The 22,811-nt window shown below is 35.7% G+C and overlaps 1 protein-coding gene across 1 annotated transcript in view; it reads right to left on the reverse strand.

Moving 5' to 3' along the window:
- ROBO1 (roundabout guidance receptor 1) overlaps positions 1-22,811 on the reverse strand; it is a 401,385-nt gene that overhangs the window by 125,963 nt on the left and 252,611 nt on the right. Inside the window, exon 3 of the mRNA XM_081234266.1 lies at positions 21,756-21,913. Coding sequence (XP_081090392.1) covers positions 21,756-21,913 — 158 coding nt within the window. The remainder of the gene's footprint in view (positions 1-21,755; positions 21,914-22,811) is intronic.

Genomic DNA, 22,811 nt, shown 5'->3' on the forward strand with positions numbered 1-22,811 from the left:
TCCGGATGCACAGGCTCAGCGGCCATGGCTCACGGGCCCAGCTGCTCCGCGGCACATGGGATCCTCCCGGACCGGGGCACGAACCCGTATCCCCTGCATCGGCAGGCGGACTCTCAACCACTGCGCCACCAGGGAGGCCCTAAGAGATATATGTTTAAACAATATACATAAGATGCAAATAGGTGTCATTATACCAATGAGAAATTGTGCAGTACTTAATTTTTACAATTTTCTAAAAGATTAAAGACTCAGAAATATTCATTTACAGTAGTAAAGACTTAATAAGCAGGGTTAATTAGAGGAATAAAAAATTTTAAAGCACCCAGGTTTAGAAATTATTTTTTCTGAAACACTTGATTCTTTACCACTGTTTTCATACTGTTTTGCAAAGTAAATGAGATGAGAGGTTTTGAATTATAGTCTAGTGTATCATCCTTAAAAAATTCACTAAGTCTCTTTGGGCAGAATATCTCTTCATAGCAATGCTGCCAATTCTGCCTGGATCTCTGACCTGTAGAACTGATATCAAACGGTTGTGAGCTAGAAGGGAAGTACTTTGCATGGGTTTAAGACTTCTTAATGACCATGAGATGCAGGTACCCCAGATGGCCAGTCACAGCCCCCAAACATTCTCTTTGGTGAACTAAACTGCAAGGATGGTTCCTAAGGACTCCTTTCAACAGAGACATGTAAAGAAGAGTCACGGTAACAGCTTTTATTTCTTTAACATTTAGCATTAAATCAACAACAACAACAAAAATAACCTCCCCCCTCAAAAAAAAAAAAGATATATTGTTTGATCAGGGAGCAGAGAATGGGAGGAAATGGAAAAATACCCATTACTTTCCAATCTGGTTGCAAGAGTGGTATCAACCTTTCATGTAAACAATTCTGACTGAAGCATCCATACCTTCTAATATATACCATAGTACTTTTCAAAATCAATAATGCTTTGTTGCATTCTAAATTAAGGAAAAACACTGGTGGTAGTGTAATTATATTGTACAAATGATAGGCAAAGGGTTGGATAAAATACATGTCTCACGGCAGTCTAAAAATATTATAACCAAGTAAAAGATAATTCATATAATTCAGATCTTATACAATATCAAAGAATACAGTATTTCTTATTTGGCAATATTTCTTACTCACACTCCCAGGTAAGCAGTTCCTTAAGAACCGTTAGTAAAAAAGCCATGTCTAGAATGAAATAGTTTCATGTTTTTCTAATTATGGTTGAATATCATGTGTAGGTACTTTATATTTTTGAATATACACCTTCATAATTTTGCTGTTTCACTCTTTGGAACCTAAATTTTATTGGGGTTAGTAAGCAGATAAAAATGTAAGTTTTTGAAAAATTTCCACTATCAAAAACCATTGATATAGGACTTCCCTGGTGGCACAGTGATTAAGAATTCACCTGCCAATGCCGGGGACACGTGTTAGATCCCTGGTCTGGAAAGATCCCACATGCCTTGGAGCAAATAAGCCTGTGCGCCACAACTAGTGAGCCTGTGCTCTAGAGCCCGTGAGCCGCAACTACTGAGCCCATGTGGCGCAACTACTGAGGCCCGTGCGCCTGGAGCCCATGCTCTGCAACAAGAGAAGCCACCGCAATGGGAAGCATGCGCACCACAATGAAGAGTAGCCCCTGCTCGCCGCAACTAGAGAAAGCCCGTGCACAGCAACGAAGACCCAATGCAGCCAAAAAATAAATTAAAAAAAAGTTTTTTAAACCATTGATATAAAACAATTTATATCTACTACTCTTGTCACCATCAACACTTTTCTTAAGTATAAGAAGAAATTTCGGGGCTTCCCTGGTGGCGCAGTGGTTGAGAGTCCGCCTGCCGATGCAGGGGACACGGGTTCGTGTCCCAGTCTGGGAAGATCCCACATGCCGCGGAGCGGTTAGGCCCATGAGCCATAGCCGCTGAGCCTGTGTGTCCAGAGCCTGTGCTCCGCAACGGGAGAGGCCACAACAGTGAGAGGCCCACGTACAGCAAAAAAAAAAAAAAAAAAAAAAAGAAGAAATTTCAAGAACTTAACCTTTATTTATTCTATTTATTTGTACTAATCTTGTCACACAAAATGTTTTGAAAACTGATATCATGTATCCATAACAATAGGATTTCATATTAAAGTCTCAAACATAAGTTTTATTTTAGGTAGATAAATAAACAATATACCATGGTTAGCCAAATCACAGTTCTCCTTCCTGGCTAACAAAGTTTATTTCCTTTCTACTTTTTTAAAGGCTGCTGCCTCTCAATATATTTTCCAAAAAAGATTCAACTCTTTCTATTCCTATTTTATTCTGGTTCACAGAGACCTCACAAAAAAGGAGAGAAAGAAAGAGAGAGAGAAAAAAGAAGGAGAAGGAGGAAGAGGAAGAGGGGGAGATGGAAAAAGAAATGCATTGTCTTAAATATTTCCCACTCAAGTTTCTTGATGAGATGTGATCCGGTTTCAAACTAGTCATCCAAAAGCTGTTAGGCAAAGCTGGCATGTACTCAGGACCAGTTCAATATGGACTCGTGATACAAAGTGAGAGTGACTGTGTCTCTTGGATGGGTTAAACTAAGAAAAAATAGATTATATGCTAATATTTACAATACTTTTTTACTATAGATTATAAAAAAAGTAGTTAGATTTCATTCACACTGTAAAAATTTTTCACCTGAATGATACTAATCCATTTACTTGTCCATTCTTATGCAAAGCTTCCTTCCTCTTTATAGCCTACTTATGGTATGAACAATGTTCATGAGATTTTCATGAAAAAATCTTGTACAACAGAAGGATGCCTGGATAAGTACATATACATTGTAAAGAAATTATGAAAATGGCAAATTGAAAACACATGACCATTCCACATTTTACTTACATTAAAAGGAACAGCATTACAAAGAAAAAGAACACAACTTATTGTAGGTCTTTCAACTGTTCTATTAGGAGTGGAATTGAGGGGAAAAACAGGCAATTAGGATCTGTCCATTGGCATCCCATATCTGCTCGGGCTACATGCATACAAGAGAACATGATCCAATTTCATTTGTTTGCTGGTACACTTAACAGTATCATTTAAAAACCAACATGATTTCTGCCAGGAGTTTAAACACACTTGATCATCAGAGAGAAGCAACAAGAGACTCATGCAGAAAAAGCAATTATCCCAGTGGGGACACGTGGCTCTCTACACAGCTTGGTGAGCTGTCAGCTGAGAACACAGGCCTGGGAGAATCGCTGCCTAAGACTATGGCAGCTGCATCTCTCTGTGATTTTCATTTCTCTGACTAAACTTCTCATTTATTCCTCATAGCAATTTGGTAGTTGGCTCTTTGCTGCCACAGAAGCACACCTAGGATAATTCCATATAGACTATATCAGGAAGAGCTGTATTGCTAATTGCAGGCAAGCGGGAGCCACCCTGCAGAGAGGCATAGTTAGTTAAAGGGAGAGGATGATTTTCTTTGTGAAGGTATAAATTATTACCTTTCTATCTACCTAGTTTATATCACTGGAGGATCTTGCCATGAATCCTAATTTTAACAAAGAATAATAGAAAAAAGAAACCCAGTCTCCTTAAAAGACACCTATTTTGCTTGCCTAAGCGTGGCTCAAAGTCAATATGAAGACTTGGGTTTGGCATTTTCTCTTGAGCACCCATTTTCTTGAACCAGTCAACTGGGAAAGCCATCTCTAATTTATCGTATTCTAAACCAGGGGCAGACAACTGCCGAATGCTGGTGAAATGGAGAGCAGATGAAACAGTGAGGGCTTTTAGCTGATTCCCCAGGTATCTGGTTCCCAAGTCATTAAGATCAGAACCCAAAAGTGAATCCTATAAAAAGGAGGCAATCTAAAGAGTGGTTTGGGAAGAAAATAGCCTTTGCTAGCTATCCCCCCAAAGTAAGTAAGTCGATTGATCTTTACCTCTGAAAATGCTATGTATTTCATGGTAGTATTCTGCATACATATGAGAAATTAATTTAGTTCCTAGCCATTAAAGTTAATGTATTGGTTCCTTCACAGGTCTCATGAAACAATGTCCTGCTGTTTTAAAGGTAAAAACAAAGTCTTATGGGCAATTTTCACTTTCCTACAAAACCAGGATTGCTTTTTATCACCTCTTCCAACCATCTGGCTATAATTCTGAATTTACATACAGTCACTGTTAGGACAGCCTGAAATAAAAATCTATGAAGGAATTATGACTATACTCTAGAAATAAAGATGACAAATGCTCATCATATTTGAGGGGAGAAAAGCTCATTTTCAAACACTTGGCTCTTTTGAGTTACAAGCGGACCAGCTGAAAATACTTTTCAAATAGTAAATCTTTTTTTTCCACCATGGTTTCTTATGCTTAGTTCTTTTCTCCAATTTTGGTCCAGTGTGAGAAGTTCCCTCACCACCAAATGCCTTGCTCAGATAATGCCTTTTCCAGAGACACTATTTTGTTACTCTTGAAATTTAAATTCACTTATATTATGCAGAAGACATATAACCAGGGCAGACAAAGTCAAACCAAGGTTGAGTATATAAGGGATTCTTGGATTTAGAAATGCAGGATGACTTTATGGAAATGAAGTACAGAAATTAACTAAGGAGAATTGCTTTATGGAAACATATTTGTAACTTGCAAAAATAAAAAAGCAATAAAAGCATTTAATACTGTTAAAATTCTATACAAGTATGAAGATCCCTAAAGTAGCTACAAATGGAAATAAACACTCATTCCCATTCTGTGGTATTTTAATCTAAAAGAGTCAAAGGAGAACAAGAAGAGACTTGCAAGTGACAGGCTTAATTGATTAATCAGAGTCAAGCATCATCAGACAGGGTCGGTCAGAGATTCAATACCCATATGGCGAGTTGTTTCACTCTTTTATTGATCACAAGACTCTGCCGGAACCTAGCTCTCTTATTGGGCAAATGTGTGCCTCATTTCATAAGGGACAGATGATAAGATAAAAGACGATAATCCCCTCTCCTCCACCACTGCACATGGTAAAACAAATGAAAATATATCTACATACTACCTAAGAGAAAACAAGCAGGCTAATTTACACATGTAAGGAAGAGAATAAAATCTTGGGAAGAAAGGTCTGAGCTAGGGCTTAAATGAACTCTTTTCGGTGGGTTACATTAACCTTCAGAATTATCCACATGTACTTCTATTTCCTGAGAACTAATGGTTAACTTGTGGACAAATAAGAAATCAAAATAAATGCATCCTGCCCCTTATAGTTCTATAGTTATCTGTGAAAACAAAAGAGAAAACGTCTATCTGAAGAGTATTTCAGACACCATTTGGAATGATACTTGTTTGTGACAATACTTCTCACCACAAATGGTTCGGTTCCTCAGTCAAGACAAAAATAAACTGAACAGAAAATGTAGTGCAAAAAGTATTAATGCAGTTAAGGATCTCAGTGTTTTGGATTGCTCCTAACCCTAAGGCTATGAGTTGTAATGTTTGAACTTTGATTTGAAATTCAGAATTCTGTGAATCCTAGCTTGCTTCCATACAAAGCTAAATAGGAGGTTTCAGGATATCAGTCAGTGGGAAAATGAAGGTGCAAGATAAAGTCAATATGAAACAAAAACAAAAACAAACAAACAAAAAACTTTATCTTACACTTCTTGCTTCTTTTCTATATAAAATATGTTCTACAATGGCAAGGAGTTTGTTGTATCTCTAGAATCTTGCTCAACACCCACATAGAAAGCACACTATCAGATTTTTCAAGATCTGAGATGTAGGATACATGTAATTCTTTAATTTCAGTCATCATCTCTTCATAAAAAGGCTTGATATTTTAGAATTTATGTTAGAAGTACACTCTTTTCTATTGTCTTGTGGAAAACTAATTCAAATTCTGATGACTTCATACAAAAGTAGTAAATATATTTAAATGTTCTAATGTGTCAATAGGAGTTTTAAATGACTTAACAACTGGAAAAACCTGAAAAAAATTATGTCCTAAGTGTAAAATGCTTTTGGCAGTTTTGTCCACAAACACGTGAAAAATACATCAGTGAACCTGTGGTACATTTCGTAAATGTACTACTGTATTTAAACAACAATCTGGAATATCATTACTGTTGTGATTAATGAGAACTATGATGCGGCAACATGTGCTGTGTATATGACATTGCTGCATGCATCATCTTTCATTTTTACGACAGTCTCACAGGTGAGGTATATTTTTCTATTTGGGGATGAGAAAACTAATGCTCAGAGAATATCAGAAACTGGCTCCAGATCATTTAGTAAGGGATTGGAGTTCATTCTACATAAATCCAAAGTAAAGCTTACATAATGCACTTTCTTTTGGACAGAAAACAAGAGCTCATGTTTTCTGTGCTTCTCATGCCACAAACTACAAATTAACAATGTCTTGTTTAGATTGCGAGAACCAACGGCTTGACGAAGAAATGGGTGCTATTGGTGGACCTCCCTGAGTCCATTAGATTGATGGTCTTCCATCTATTACACTCCATGTTTAAGCCTGAGTGATTGGGATAGCCAATCTAATTGCCATTAATCCATCTAGCTGCCAGTGGAAAAGATATGCATGTTTACATTTCACATATGCATGTGCTCTTTGCAGGCGAAATCTAGTTAGGTAAATATCTTACGTTAGTTCCTATATAGAGGAATAGCTCTTCTTTCCCCATATAAATATGTACTTATTACTCTGGTATATTTAAAATTTGAACAGAATATTTGTAAGGTTCCCTAATAGAGATGAGAAAATCTGACATGATCTTTTATAAGCATGATGTATGTAGCAATATGGTGATGTGATGTATCTAGGAGAGAGAAAGAGTGACACCATGAATGTTAAAAGGCAAAGAAATAAGAAATAATCGATTCCTTAGTAAATTACACTTTATCCACTCAAGGAGACAGAGTTCCATTATTTTCAACCAGTATTATACAGATTGAGTTCACCTGCTTTTGAAATTTTCCCATACAAGATGATGCTCTTAAAGGTGACTTAGACATGAGCCGTTTCCTAGTGTGATCAGCCTTTAAAACTTCGTGATCACCTAGATTTGTAAGATTTAAGAAGAGAAAACCTGTGCCATCTGTTAGTAATTTTGTTAATGCACACCGGATTATTTTACAAGTGTATGATTTATCATATTATTAAATTCTTTGGGCTTAAGGAGATAAAAATTGAAGTGGTCAGATGTTACCAACAGAGTATTAGTACTTTTAAAACAACTCACCTTTAGACAAAAGAAATGCAGAATCAGCATTAGATTAGAGAAGACATCAGCCTCAGTATAAGATTTGGGATTATTTTTGGAGAAAGCTTCTTTAAAAGTGACAATATGAACAAGATGGACAAATAGATAAAACCAATTTTAGCCAATTATAAACTATGAAAAGGAAACCCCAACCCTTTTGCTCAGGTTAAATATAATTTTAAATTTAAAGGCTTAAAATAATTTCTTTGATTTCTGCATTTTGAACGATGTGTTAAGGAAAGAATGCTGTACAATCAAATGCACTTTTGAATCTACTACTTTGCTTTTAAAGATTACAATTCATTCTTCCTGTGGTAAACAGAAAAATAAAATTATGTCTGGGCCATCATGAGCAAACACCAAAATCACAAGCATTTAGAAAAGTCAACTTTTTAAAAACAGAATTTACGAAAAAGTACTCTGATATCATATAAATATTTTCCAAATTATAGGCGAGATTTATAAGCAAGGTTTTAAGATAAATTTTAAAACTATATCTTTAGAGAAACATTTCATCCGTGATTAATAGAACATTGAAAATAAAATAAACTGGTTGGAACACCATCCTTGAAGCCACAGAAGACTGTACCTTTAATTTGGCAAACTACTTTAACCTATAATTAAACAAAGTGCTCCCAGACAGTAGTAAAATTCCACTAGTCCTTGGCTATTTGGAAAAATGTAATGGCCTGATCAAATATATCAAAGTGTCTGGAAAGTGAAGAAACCCAGTTGCTTGAGTGAGCATGTATTATAAGGAAAAAACAAACGGGACAACATTTGTAAGTCAGCTATCTAAGTTAATCAGAAATTCCTATTATGAGCTCTGTCTCTGACCATGTGTGTTCATTCTGTAGAGTTATAATACTTCTGGTAGTATCCTGTATTGATAATTACTTTGAATTTTGAGCTATAACTCTTTTTTAGCTGTTTACTCTTATTTCTGAGACACTTTCTGCTTTCTGGAAGATCTCCTCTGACTGAAGGATCATGGATGCTGAGCAACAGTATACATCCACAACAGGTTTTGGCCCAGTCAATTTCAGGAGTTGGCAGAATTCCATAAAGAAGGCGGCTTAGGCAGATCTGCCAGGCACTCCTGAAACTAACATTTGGGTGGGACTAGATTTTGGAAAAATATTCAAAACTGTTTTGGAGGAAACGTATTTGGAAAAAAAATTCAGAAGGCCAGAATCATCTTGATTTAAAAGAGTACTGACAGTCAACATTAACACAAAGCTGGATAAAAAAATCTACATTGTACAATACCAAAACTGTTCAAGAGTATTCTGATTTTTCACATATGTTAGGACTTTTACTCATATGGAAGTTCATTACACTTCTTAGAGGAAAATTAAAAGTTGAATTATAGTATATTGTTTCCTGAAGTCACCAAAGATTATTTGTTAAACTAGACAATATTTTATCTGGCACTCTTTAGCCTCTGCTACTTTATCTCTGCATCCAAACATACTTGCACCCTCTCTGCGGTACTTGAGTCATTTTATATGGACTTACAAGGATTTTATTAGGAATTACAGCTAGGTGTCTCAGGGGACCAGACAAAAATGGGCATGCAGACTATAAATTACAGAGGCCCCTAAAAGTATATGGCATCCAGAAGGAGACTCATATATTTGTACACTTAAAAAAAAACTGATTGAAACAGGATATACCATTTTTATCAGCGTTGTTTTTTGTTTGTTGTTTGCTTTGTTTTGTCCACTAAATAATACAAAAGGGTTCTTTTTCATTCTGAATTAAAAATCTCTGGTCTCTTACCTCTCCAAGTTATTAATATCAATGTAGAATGAACATTAACTGAAAATCAAGACAGCACTACTTAAAATAACACCTTACAATAAGGCAGTTATTGGGAGTCTTCAAAACACTCTCACTGCTCTGGTTTGATGCTCATTATGAGCCTAATAAATAGGGAAGACATTATTAGCTCAGTATTTTCAACAATTAAAGGATGTGACCAAGGTCTAGTTATTAATGCAGTGTCAAAAAAGGAGCTTCAGACTTTCCCAAGATGGCCATAAGTTAACCTTAACTTAGTATTTAAATTGCCGTAATTTATTTTTATTTATTGGATGAAATTCTGAGGCAATCTCAGATAATCAATCACTTAAGATGAATTTAGATATGTTCTTAAAAACATAACTGATAAAGCAAAAATGCATACAGAATTATTAATCAACCTGACACAAGGCCATGTTTGTACCCAGTGGATAAATAATTGAAAATAATAAGGGAAAATATAGAAAATAATACTTTCTTTTTTCTTTCTTTTTATTTATTTATTCATTTATTTATTCTTGGCTGCATTGGGTCTTCGTTGCTGAGCGCAGACATTTCTCTAGTTGTGGCGAGCAGGGGCTACTCTTCATTGCAGTGCCTGGACTTCTCATTGCAGTGGCTTCTCTTATTGCAGAGCACGAGCTCTAGGCACGTGCGCTCAGTAGTTGCAGCACACGGGCTCTGGAGCACAGGCTCAGTAGTTGTGGAGCACAGGCTTAGTTGCTCCGTGGCATGTGGGATCTTCCCGGACCAGGGCTCAAACCCGTGTCCCCTGCACTGGCAGGAGGATTCTTAACCACTGTGCCACCAGGGAAGCCCAAAATAATACTTTCTATAACTGGTACTAAGATAAGAAATACTGAATTTAGGACCAAAACAAGTAGCAAAATTGTATGAAATGAGTCCAGTAAAACACTTTACCTGTGAATTTTCTGTTAGGAAACATCTTAAATTTAAGTCTTGTTTGAGAAGGGGTGATCAGGTCTAGTTCATCATGGGAAAATCAGAACAGGCATTGAGAGGTCTGGCTCTTATTCCTGACTCACGATACAGATCCATTAAGTGACCCAGGGCAAGTCTACTCCCCTGGCTTCACTGTCTTTCTTAAAAATGAAGGGACTTGCCCATTTACCATCTCTCCTCAGCCCCATCTCTAAGATTCTGTAAGTATCTGTAAGTCACATTTACAGAAATATATTTACTCACATAATTAACCTGTATAATATCTCTTCCTTCTCTTGCTGATAAGGCAGTGAAAAAAATGTGCTTTAGAAACAACTAAATGGTATGGATGATACCTCCTTTCCAGTTTATAAGGGAATAAGAAAGTAAATATATAAGTGCATATGGAAATAGAATCAAGTATGTTCATATTAGCAACTTTTCAGTTCTGAGTATACTAGAAGACATTATTATGATTTATATTTCATTCATTTAATATTTGCTCAAGAAATATGTACTGAGCTCCAACCACAAGACAGAGGGAATATGGCTGGCCTTTATGTGTCATGTATATTCGATGAGTAATACATAAGTAATGATTTGCAATAGATTAAAAGAGAAATATTTAGCAAAAGGAAAAGGAACAGATAGTAGGAAGTCAAATCTAGTGTGGAAGTGCAGAGTAGAGTTTTGCAGAAGTTTCCTCTGAAGCACTTGCCTTTAAGTTGGAACTTGAAAATGAGTGAGTTAGACAAAGACGGTGTAGGCGTCAAAACATTCCAGGCAGAGGGAATTGGATATGCAAAGACTTTCATAATTCAGTACTGCAAACTCTTAGTATCCAAGCTTTTAAATGCACGTCTAACACACAAATAATGAAAATCTAGAGACCAATAATCAAATAAATACTCACTGGAATTATATTTATAACTATATTGTCATCTAAACTAATTTGTGTGCTAGAACTGAGAAGGCCTTAGTTTATTAAAATCCTTTCAAAAGAGTACTTGGGCTTCACAGGTAGACCTGAGATGCTTGGCTTTCTTTTTTCTAGTTTCAGCGTCTAAACACGATGAGTGTATGTTTAATTATTTAAATAGAATTACAAGTTTCTGGAAAAGTTCAGGATGTTCCTTAGGAAGATAAACCAGCCTTTCTCAACCAGTGAATCTATCTGAGTCACAGCATTTCTCAATTCCCCTGAGAATTGTACATAACTAGAACCGTTCTAGATGCATGGGAGAAAAGGCAATTTATTACACAGAGTGGATGCCTTAGGGCATTAGGGCTTAATTCTCTTGTGGAACCTCCAGTTGATTATTGCATTTCACAGTAGGGGTGAACATAGGATTTTAAATTAGTTTCTTAATATCAATATTAGTCTGAAAACTTTACTTACTCATAATATTCACCTGCACTAAAATACTCATGGTGATTCTGTAGAAATTGATTTTCTCACAGTTGTAAATCAGTATAAATAGAAATTTAGATGAGACAAATGCTGGGTCTGTTTTCATATATATATATGGTCTTCTTGTTAATTCAGAAAAGTTGAAATTGCTCTGGCATAAACAGTTCCTGATTTTCCTTTTCCATCAAGTTATTGATTACTAAATTTATCCAGAGTTCAGGCAGGTACAACAATAATCACCAGAATACTGATTACTAATATGTACAGAGTGTGTCACCATTTAAAATGACATATAACATGTATTTCCTTACTGGATTCCCACAAGGACACTGTAAACCAATACAGGTATTATTAGACAATTAATTTCACAGATGGAAATGATGAAATTTATAGAGATTAAACGTCCATAAAGTCATGCATATAGGTTTTAAAGCATTGTCTTATAATATATGAAACTGTTTAATTTTACTAATACTGTATTTCAATGACTAAATTTGAAAATTAAGTAGGATAGGATATAAATTTACTTTTTAACTCATTTCTTCAGTCTCATGATTCATATTATAGATTCATATTTACTTATATTTAAATCACGAATAAAATTTTTATTCTTTAAATGAGATTTTTTATTCTTTAAAACATCATGAATAAAATTTTTATTCTTTAAAAAAGATGATATATAATGTGCATGACTCTTTATGTAAGATGGGCAAAAAAAAATTCTGGTTCAATACACCAGTTTCCTTTGATCTTCACACAACAGAACTACATATTTATTTTTCAGGAACACAAATTTAACTTCTCAGGGAAAAGGGGCTCTATGACATCAGCTGCATTAGGCATGTTGATTTCCTGTAGGGGAGCAGAAGGGAAAAGGAAGCAACGGACATTGAACAATGAAAGAAGTTGGAAGACCAGAGGAAAGCACTAATCGAAGGAAGGGAGGAGAAGCAGATGGCTTAGGAAGGAGACATGTGGGAATTGGGGGGAAAGGAAGTAATTGGCAAGGAGAGGGCTGAGTGCCAAATTTATGAAGGATCTGGAGGACACTGGGGATTTGGATGGGATGTGAGTCAGCTGCTTTTTACCAAAATATCACACCAACAAGGGAAATCAAAGAAGCCTACAAAGACACACAGGAAGCAGAAAAGGACTGGAAAAAGAACTGATGACATATTGCATTCTAACAGTTGTACCCCTTAGCATGAGGAATGGGAGGTGTTAAATCATTTTTTATGTATAACTGAATTTTTCTCCTAACTTCACTAATTTTCAAATCTTTAACTTGCTTATGAAAGAAATGATATAGATACAACTCTTCTGTTTAAACTACATTTTATTTACCTTGTACGAATGAGATTTCTCATTCATATATAAATCAATTCATTTAAACCATCTAGGCTTAGGGTGACCAACTGTCTCAGTTTTCCCAGAACTGAGGGTTATTTTTCTGGGACTAGGGATTTTCAGTGCTAATACCAGGACAGTTCCCTGCAAACCAGGATGGTTGGTCATCCCATCTAAGTAAAAACCTTAAGAAAAGGCTACTAAATTAACCTTTGCTCATCATGTTAAAACACACAGATGCTGTGAAATTTTTTCCACATTTTCAAAGAAGAATGAATAAAGTCTCAATACGGTTATTTGATAAGTAGATGAAATTGACAATAAAATGGTTTCTGGACTATGGATTTGATAGAAATAAATAACTTATAATGAAAGTATTTCTTTATAATCTAAATTACTTTTTCTATTAAGTAACAAGAAAATCTATGAGACATATAAAACATTTTGTAGCATGCTGCTTTGAAGACAGGTAGGAAAAAAATTAAAAATTCAAGACACAGCTTATCTCAAAGAATAATACAAGGGTTTCCCTGGTGGCATAGTGGTTGAGAGTCCGCCTGCCAATGCGGGGCACACGGGTTTGTGCCCCGGTCCAGGAAGATCCCACATGCCGCGGAGCAGCTGCGCCCGTGAGCCATGGCCACTGAGCCTGCGCGTCCGGAGCCTGTGCTCCGCAACGGGAGAGGCCACAACAGTGAGAGGCCCGCATAGCGCAAAAAATAAAATAAAATAAATAAATAAATAAATAAATAAAAATTAACAAAGCCCCATTGCTTGAGACCTCAAATCCAAATGACTTCCAAGTTAGGATACACAGAATATTAAAAAAAAAAAAAAAAAAAAAAAAGAATAATACAAGTCATTCAAAAATGTTTATGTCACAAAGCCACATACAAAAAAGATGGGAAAAGCATGCATTGTTCATCTCTAAATTTTAGCTCTAAATTCTTTAGAAGCTAAGAATTTAGGGCTTCCCTGCAGCACAGTGGTTAAGGATCCACATGCCAATGCAGGGGAGACGGGTTCAAGCCCTGGTCCAGGAAGATCGCACATACCGTGGAGCAACTAAGCCCGTGCGCCACAACTAATGAGCCTATGCTCTAGAGCCCGCGCGCCACAACTACTGAAGCCCGTGCACCTAGAGCCCGTGCTCCGCAACAAGAGAAGCCACCGCAGTGAGAAGCCCATGCACCGCAACGAAGAGTAGCCCCAGATCACTGCAACTACAGAAAGCCTGCACGCAGCAACAAAGACCCAACGCAGCCAAAAATAAATAAAATTTTTTTAAAAAGCTGAGTTTCGAACATGAAAAGAATGTCTTTTAAGCTCTTCTTTTAAATACTAAAATGAAATAATTCAGGATAAATGACGGGGAAAGGTTACTTTGAAGAAACTTACTCTGGAATTTCAGAATTGAGTCCAGGCAGATCTTACCATTTACATTGTACTGTTACTATATTAGTTTTTACAAAATTTTATTGTATTTATACGAAATTGTGAAGCTACTACATCAATACTTTCTTTGGCTTAATTTCCCATTTATTTATGTAATGTCTCATAATTGCTTAATTTTTCATCAATAACTTTTGATGTATGTACAGCTGATGGTATTAGAACCTAGCTAATCCACAATTTGGACAGTTAACTACAAAGCACAGTCAGTTAAATCATTCTCTGACTCATTCCCTTTTAATATAAGTCCTTCTTTCCCTAAATGCCAAATGGCAAACAGTCATGTTTCATCCTCTTTAGATAATCTCCTAAAATCTTTTGAGGTAAGACCTCTAGTGTCCAGAATAAATAATTTTAGTTTATCTGAGCTATAATCTTTGGTCGAACTTGACCATTTCTGTGCCATAGTTTGTGAAGCTACCAAACTTCAAATTTTATAGATCTTTGTTATGTTACAGTTTTTATTACTGGACATAATATGGACTAATTCTCAAATGTACCAAGCTTAGTTTCAAAACCACTATAACCTCCACTGTGTGAACTAATCTCTCCAGACGCTTACAGACTCAAAGACAATATTTCACAATGGAAACTAAGAGTTATGGCCATTCTGAGTTGAAATTTGCATTGACAGCAAATCAGAGTCTTTAATATATGTAGCAAAATCTATAGGACCTATAGAAAATGTTGTCAGTAAAACAAAAGGCAGGTGTCCCAGCAGTCAACTGGAGTTAACCACTGCACTAGTGAAATTTTAGTATCTATGTGACAGGGTCAGGATAAAATGGGTCAATACATATAAAGTGCTTAGAAGAGGACCTGGCACATAGTAAATGCTACATTAAGGGTTTAATATCAATGTCCTCCTCCTTCTCCTCTTATCCATAAGACTGAATTGACAGGTATAAGTGTGCCATAATGGAAAGAAAATAGCTTATTCATTGAGTTTTAAAGGGGATTAAATGAGATAATATTAAGTTTCTGGTACATAACAGGTGCTCAATACACAATAGTTATTGTTATTACTATGGTAGAGTAGTAAATTCTTGGTGTCCCTACAATAACCATTTCTAAAACTTGACACATTTGTTTGAAAAACTTCAGATTGAAAAAAATAGAGTGGTGTTATTTCAGTTTGTTTTCATGATAGACTTAAGCACAAGAGCTGTAACATAAATATTTATTGCATATTTACTATGTTCCATGTACTGAGGATTTACTATTATTCCTATAAATATTAATTATTAATCCAAGTCCAAAGATTTAATTCCCAGTCATAAATTATCAGATCTCATATACAAATACATATAACTGTCATTTTGTTTTGTTAAAATAATGGTATCAATTTGCTATACCAATTTATCATATGTTGAAGTAAACCATATAGTTGATCTTGTCTCATTAGTACCACCTAGGTACTATTGGATACCTTAATACATTTAACTTATGAATACATTTGTTTTTATGCTTATAAATGAATTAAGTAAATTTTATTTAAATCTTCCATGAGAGATGGGCTATTTCCTTCTGTCTTTATGCCTGCAATTCCTGTAGATACCACCAGGAGCATTTTCTTTTTGTAGAGAGCCAATACAAAAGATATGGGAAACTGATGCCTCAGACATTCTGCAATTGTGTGACCCCCCAAAACTAGCCTGATTTTTAACACACTTAACTTTTCACCAAGGTAACAATATTAAAACTACCCAGGTCTACAAATATAAAATAAACGGCAAATTTTTTAATAAGCTTAATACCATTTCACAATGTTTTGACATTAGTAACTTTCTCTTCTCTCTTTATCAATGATGATTCACTCCATTCAAAGACCCAAAATCATGCTAAAATTTTTCTTGGGCATTTTTGGGTCTAGTTGTCAGCTTTTATTCAACATAATTCTGTAACTGACAATCTTTATACATAATTCAGATCTTTTGTAATCTAGGAAATTATTTGTAATATGTACTTTCAACTGTATTTATCTTTTTCTTTAATTCAAGGGCAATTTTAGTTTTTTAACTAAACACAAATTTTTTTCTCAATATTTGGTATTAGTTGTTTTCTCCAACCTTAACATTCTCAGTTTTTCACTCATACAAAATAATCTTGAGTTTAAGTACAATATTTCCAAAATGTAATGAAATAAACTATATATCATTTTTTATAAAGTACATCAAAATGTTATTCTACATCAAAAAGAAGTCTTTGGTCCTCTGATTCATCTCTATGAGAAAAATTCATTTATTAATAATAATGGTTATGACTAAGTCTCAGACATATGAAGTAAACCTATTTAATCCAGCCTGCCAGTTAAACTACTTCTATTTCTCATGCTAAATACACTAAGGTTTAGAAAAAAAAGAACGAACACTAGAGACAAACATCATCTAAGGCCTCCTTCAAATTATTCTAAGAAATACATGCCAAAAGTGTTCTAAAAGATTCTCCTCTCAGGTAGGAAAATAAGAAAATGCTTTTTATATTTTCCTGCTTTATAATCATCATAGATCTAAAATTTGGCTCAGAATACAGGTCAGTGTAAAAAGAAATGACTTAAGAACATCAAAAAAATACAGGTGCAGCTACAATTCAATTACATATTTTCCTTTTTTGTAGGGTGTGGCTTTGTTCTCACAGCTGGGAGAGTTGTACTTTAAATTTTCAACAAAGAAAGCCACCACATTAAAGAACTCTAGAAACTCCTGTAACCAAAACTGTAGCAATAGCCATGTAATCTTCACTTGTCTTTCATAAAGATATTATGTGCTTTAATCTCTTGTTTGTCTGTACTCAACACATTTGGCAAAGTACTTTAACAATAGAAATGAAAACAGTCATTCAAAAACAAAGCTCAGGAAAGAAGAATCACATAAAATATCTAATAACCAACATCTCTTAAGAATTTACTTTGAATTTTTGAAAAAAATTAGAAATAACATCAGGCATTCTGTTTCTGTTTTAAGTTTTTGTTTTAATTACTCAATTTTAGTTTTGCCTAAAGGAAGAAATCCAGCAAAAACAATTATGATCTAAATAAGAGCAGTAATTTTGTATCCAAACTGCTGATTTTTAATCTATTCATTTCCCTGCATGTATAGATGTGTTTTACCTCCAGTGTTTTATCAGTTTAACAGTCATAATTTACACAAAACACACAGATGGTCTTAGAAACAGTAAAAGTTTCAGACGTTACAACTTCCTGGCATATGGAACACTATCGTGGATCATCATTTTGACAGCATTTAAATGATTTTAAAATTATTTATACATTAACATCTTGGCATCGTTTCATAGTCATAGGTTATTGCAACGTTAAATTGTTTGATTCCTGAGAGCAGTTGGTTCTTATAATGACTATAAGCTACTAATGGGGGGGGGCATTGGTGCCCTTTATTTACAGCATAACATCTTCTAGACGGCAAAATGTAAATGAAAATCCTATAATAAATCAAGCACTTTGGCATAAACCATAACATTTCTTCCAATTCAGTATATGATGTAACAGGAAGTTCCAAGAATTTTTAAAAAATCAACTTTACCACAGCAGTTTCAAACTATTAATATCACAAAAAATGCACACACGCATGTGCATACACACAAAACAAAACCTTTAAGATTAACTAAGACTTTTCAAAATGTGAGACCACAACACCTTTATCTTTTAACTGTTGTGTTAGATACAATATAGAAAGAATTGTCTATACAATTCTAACATGTCTGATTTCAATCTTTCCAATTTCTCTTGTACCAGTTCAGTGAGTTTTAACCCCACTCACTGAAACTGCTCTTGTCAAGGTCATTAGTGACTGACCAAGTTGTCAATTCCAATGGTCAATTCTCAATCCTTACATTACTTGATCTACTGGCTGCAACTGATTCAGTCATTGCCACCTCCTTAAAGCACTATCTTCAGTTGGCTGCCCTTCTAGTTTTCCTCCTTTCTTTCTGACTGCTCCCTTTCAGTCTCCACTGCTCTTTTGCCTCTTTTTCCCCACGAGAGCTAAAGACTGGATCTCTCTTCCTTTCTATGTATAATCACTCCTTTGGTGATTTCAGTCTCCTGTTTTAAAATAATATATACATGCTGATGACCCCATATTCATTAAGATAGGCTACATTAGTCTGTGCTAGGAAACTCTCTATGATTTAATACAGCAAAAATTTCTCATTCATTCTACATGTCCACCATGGGAAGACAGAGGTATGGGGTGGATAATTCTACTGCACCTAACTCAGGGACCCAGGCTCTTTGGGTGTCCTGGAACATGTGTCCTCCTTGGTTGCCAACTGGTAAAGAGAGAGAGTGCTGGAAGCTCACCCACTAGTATTTAACATCTTTAATTTTCACTCATAGCTCATGAAGCTGAACCAGCGAAACTGCCCCGTAGCAAGGAAGCTGGGAAGTGTTTCATCTGCCCAGAAGGAAGGGAGGACTGTATGGTAATGAGTACTTGTTATGTCTACCACAACTCAAATTTTTCTCCAGCCTCAACCTCAACTCTGAATTTCTGACGCATGTTTCCAACTGCCTATTTGACACTTATACTTGGATATCTAATAAGAATTTCAAAATTACAGTGTCTAAAACTGAGTTCCTGATACTTCCCATCCCAAATCTTCTCTTTCTACAATTAATGGCATCTCCATCAATGGCATCTCGACCTTTTCAGTTGCTCAGACCAATGGATTAAGGTAATCCTTCTCTTTTTCTCACAAGCCACATCCAATCTCTTAGCAAATTCTGGTGGCAGTTGCTTCACAGCACATCCAGAACATAACCTCTCCTCTTCAAACTACCTCCTAAGAGAGTGGTCCAAACCACCATTTCCCCTTTGCCTGGATTACTGCAAAAACTCCCACTGTGCTCTCCGTGTCGGCCATTATCACCCTTCACTGTGTACTGCAGAGTGTGGAGGATTCTGCTGAGAAAACTCTGATGCTTTGTTTACACCTTGCTTCGAGGAAAAGCCAAACTATTTACAATGTCTACTAGGTCCTAGACAGTCTGGCTAGTTTTGGGTTTTTTAAAAAAAATTTTATTGGAGTACAGTTGATTTACAATGTTATGTTAGTTTCTTCTGTACAGCACAGTGAATCAGTTATACATATACATATATCCACTCTTTTTTAAACTCTTTTCCCATCTAGGTCATTACAGAGTATTGAGTAGTGTTCCTTGTGCTATACAGTAGGTCCTTATAAGTTATCTATTTCATATATAGTAGTGTGTATATGTCAATCCCAATCTCCCAATTTCTCCCTCCCCACCTTTCCCCCCAGTAACCATAAGATTGTTTTCTACATCTGTGACTCTATTTCTGTTTTGTAAATAAGTTCACTTGTACCATTCTTTTAGATTCCACATATAAGCAGTATCATACGATATTTGTCCTTCTCTGTCTGACTCACTTCACTCAGTGTGACAGTCTCTAGGTCCATCCATGTTGCTCCAGATGGCATTATTTTGTCCTTTCTCGTGGCTGAATACAGTCTGGCTAGCTGTCACCCCCGATGCTATCTCCGACAAATCTCCCCTTGCTCACTCTGCTACTCTGCTCCATCCACACTGACCATTCTTCCTGTTTTGTTTGTTTTGAATGTTAGAGGTACACCCTGCCTTAGGGTGTTTGAACTTACTGTTTTGTTTGAACACTCTTTATCCAGATACCTATCTAGTTCCTTCCCTTTTTTTTTTTTTTTTTTTTTTTTGCGGTACGCGGGCCTCTCATTGCTGTGGCCTCTCCCATTGCGGAACACAGGCTCCGGACGCGCAGGCTCAGCAGCCATGGCTCATAGGCCCAGCGGCTCCACGGCATGTGGGATCTTCCCGGACCGGGGCGTGACCCCGTGTCCCCTGCATCGGCAGGCGGACTCTCAACCACTGCGCCACCAGGGAAGCCCTCCCTTAATTTTTCCACATCTTTATGTGGAGCATTTCTGGTCATTTCTATTTAAAATTGGAATTCTACCCCAATCTTAATTAATCTATCACTTCATTACTTTTTATAGGACTTATTACAGTCTAATATACTATATGTTATACTATCTATTTTGGTTGTATCTGTATAATTAACCACAGAATATAAACTCCAGAAGGGCATTCAATGATTTTTGTTTAATGCTGCATCTCCAATGCTGAGAATTTTATCATTAATTTGTATTAAACACAAATAGGTAATCGGGAAAGACATGAGGGAGCAGATGGATAATAATGGTTTCAATGAGTTTGAACTGTGAGGGTAGGAAAATGTAAATTACAGATAATGGTCATCAAATGACCTAAAATAGTTTTTAAAGGGGAAAATATTATCTTAATTGTGCATAAGTCTAAAAGGACTCTGTTATCACTAACAGGAGAAGCATTTGGTCCCAGAATCTCTACTCTCCTGCTCCCTTGACTCCGTTTCCCCAAGTCAATATTTCCAAATATAGTTCACTTTGCTATGTGGCTTGTCAGCATCTCCTAAACGTACAACTAGGTCCTTCTCACTCCAATTCCTAGAATTAATCATTTGACAGACTCATTCTAATTTGGATCAATGCAGAAAAAATGCTTGATTTTCTTTCAAGGTCTCTAAATCCCTGTCCACCACAACCTTCTCTCTCTCTTTTTTTCTCACTATTTGATTTTCATGCTAATCTGCTAACTGGTTATTCAGAAACAGTACAAGCATTTATTAGGATTATGTGGTCTGTGTTATAATTTTGTTCTACAACTTTAGCAGTGACCTTTGCCTTACACACACATTCTCCTGAGAAACATTAAATCTTGGCTCATAAATTCACAATAGATAGACAGTATGTGCAGAACAAAGAAAACAGAAAAGGGGAATGTTGTACAATCATAGAATCAATGAGAGTTGGTGTACTTAGGTACGTTAGTTAACGCCTAACAAGATAGAAAAAGCAAAGAAGCCTTACAGAATCGTTGCTGTCAAGAAGAAAACGCATCATTACTTACTACAGACAGCATACTTCTCTACTCACATCACAGCAGAAATTTGAAATCCAGTAATCTAGTCACACTATTTTATTCTGGAATGAGATCAATCCATCATTAACCATCATTCAGAATGAGATTTGATTTTTCAGAAACGATATCAAACTCTACAGAACAGAAAAGCAATTTAAAAAGGAGAAAGATAAAAATTCTGAAGGGATTTAAGAAGGCTTCTGGAAATATACTATATTTCTGAATTCTATTTATAAGTTTTTACTATACCATCTAGAAATGTGATATGCCCTGAGTGATGCAAATAATTATGTCATACACAAAAGTGTTAACTCTAAGACATTGACATAGAAATTAAAGTCTTCTTTTACTGAATAGCAAACTAAACACCAAGCATTTTCCTCACTTATTTTTATGTCAACATAGGGAGAACTGAAATATATTTATTTTAAAAGAAGAATTGAAAATGGGAGTTAACGCAATCCTGTAGTTGAAAGCACCTACTTTTTTCTCTTTCTTTGGTGAAGATATACACAGTTGGATTTCTAAATGTCCCCCACCACTGGCTTAAATACTCACAGTTATTCTTTCATCTTTATCATCCAGCGGAGAGCCATCTTTCCTCCATGAAATGGTGGGCTCCGGATGGCCTCGTGGAGGCTGGCATTCCATCACTGCAGGCTCTCCCACAGCCACCATGACGTCGGAAGGGTTTTGTCTGAAGTCATCCCGTAGTACTGCAGGCACAAGATTAAATCATTACACTCAACGGTGAAATATGCAGTCCTTATCTCTGAACTTCAGCGAAGGAGACATTTATTATAGTAAACGACTACTAACAGCTATCTCAGTACATCTTGGAAAATTTATATCTACTTACAGACATATGCAATTTAATAATGATATCTGGCCTTAAACACACAACAGGGATAATTTGATATTCTTCACAGGCCAGTGGACAAGTGTTTTTTGCTGCCTAGTGCCCTCACCATTAGCATTTGGCTTATCTCTAACTTGCACTTCTCTGTCTACTGCCTACAGTTTCTCATCCATGTGCTAATGAATATAACCAAACCCTCCTTTTACTTACATGACACGTTGGGATGATGCTTTCTGTTATTAAATGGATTACACATGCATACAAGCAAAAACATTAAAAGTAAAAATAAATATACTTCCAAGCCTGCATTTGACTGAGATATTTTAAAGATATTTCAAACTAGTGTATAACAGTATATAGTCACTATAATTTAAATATGTCCATTACAAAAACTTTAGACATACTTGCAAAGTGACTAAATTCAAAACACTGTCTGTTTTTCCATTATCACTGAGTGAGGGACAGTGTTAAAAGGCACCAGTGATGATGACAGCATTGTTACCAACCATGTCACTTTGTATGTTCTGTACTTTTTAGTTTTTGTGGATTTGGTGAGGAGTACATATAACTTCATTTAATTCTCAAACCTGCTCAGAATAAGAGATATTATTAACCCCATTTATATTATTAAACATATTTTTTAGAGGAGGAAACAATTCATTACTATAATCCTATCTGGATACTAATATAATACTAACATATTGTGAACCAGTATTATTCACTTTGCGATTATTGGAATAAAATGTAGAAAATAA

The sequence above is a fragment of the Mesoplodon bidens genome, assembly GCF_964165515.1.
Source record: "Mesoplodon bidens genome assembly, chromosome: 5".
Taxonomy (NCBI): domain Eukaryota; kingdom Metazoa; phylum Chordata; class Mammalia; order Artiodactyla; family Ziphiidae; genus Mesoplodon; species Mesoplodon bidens.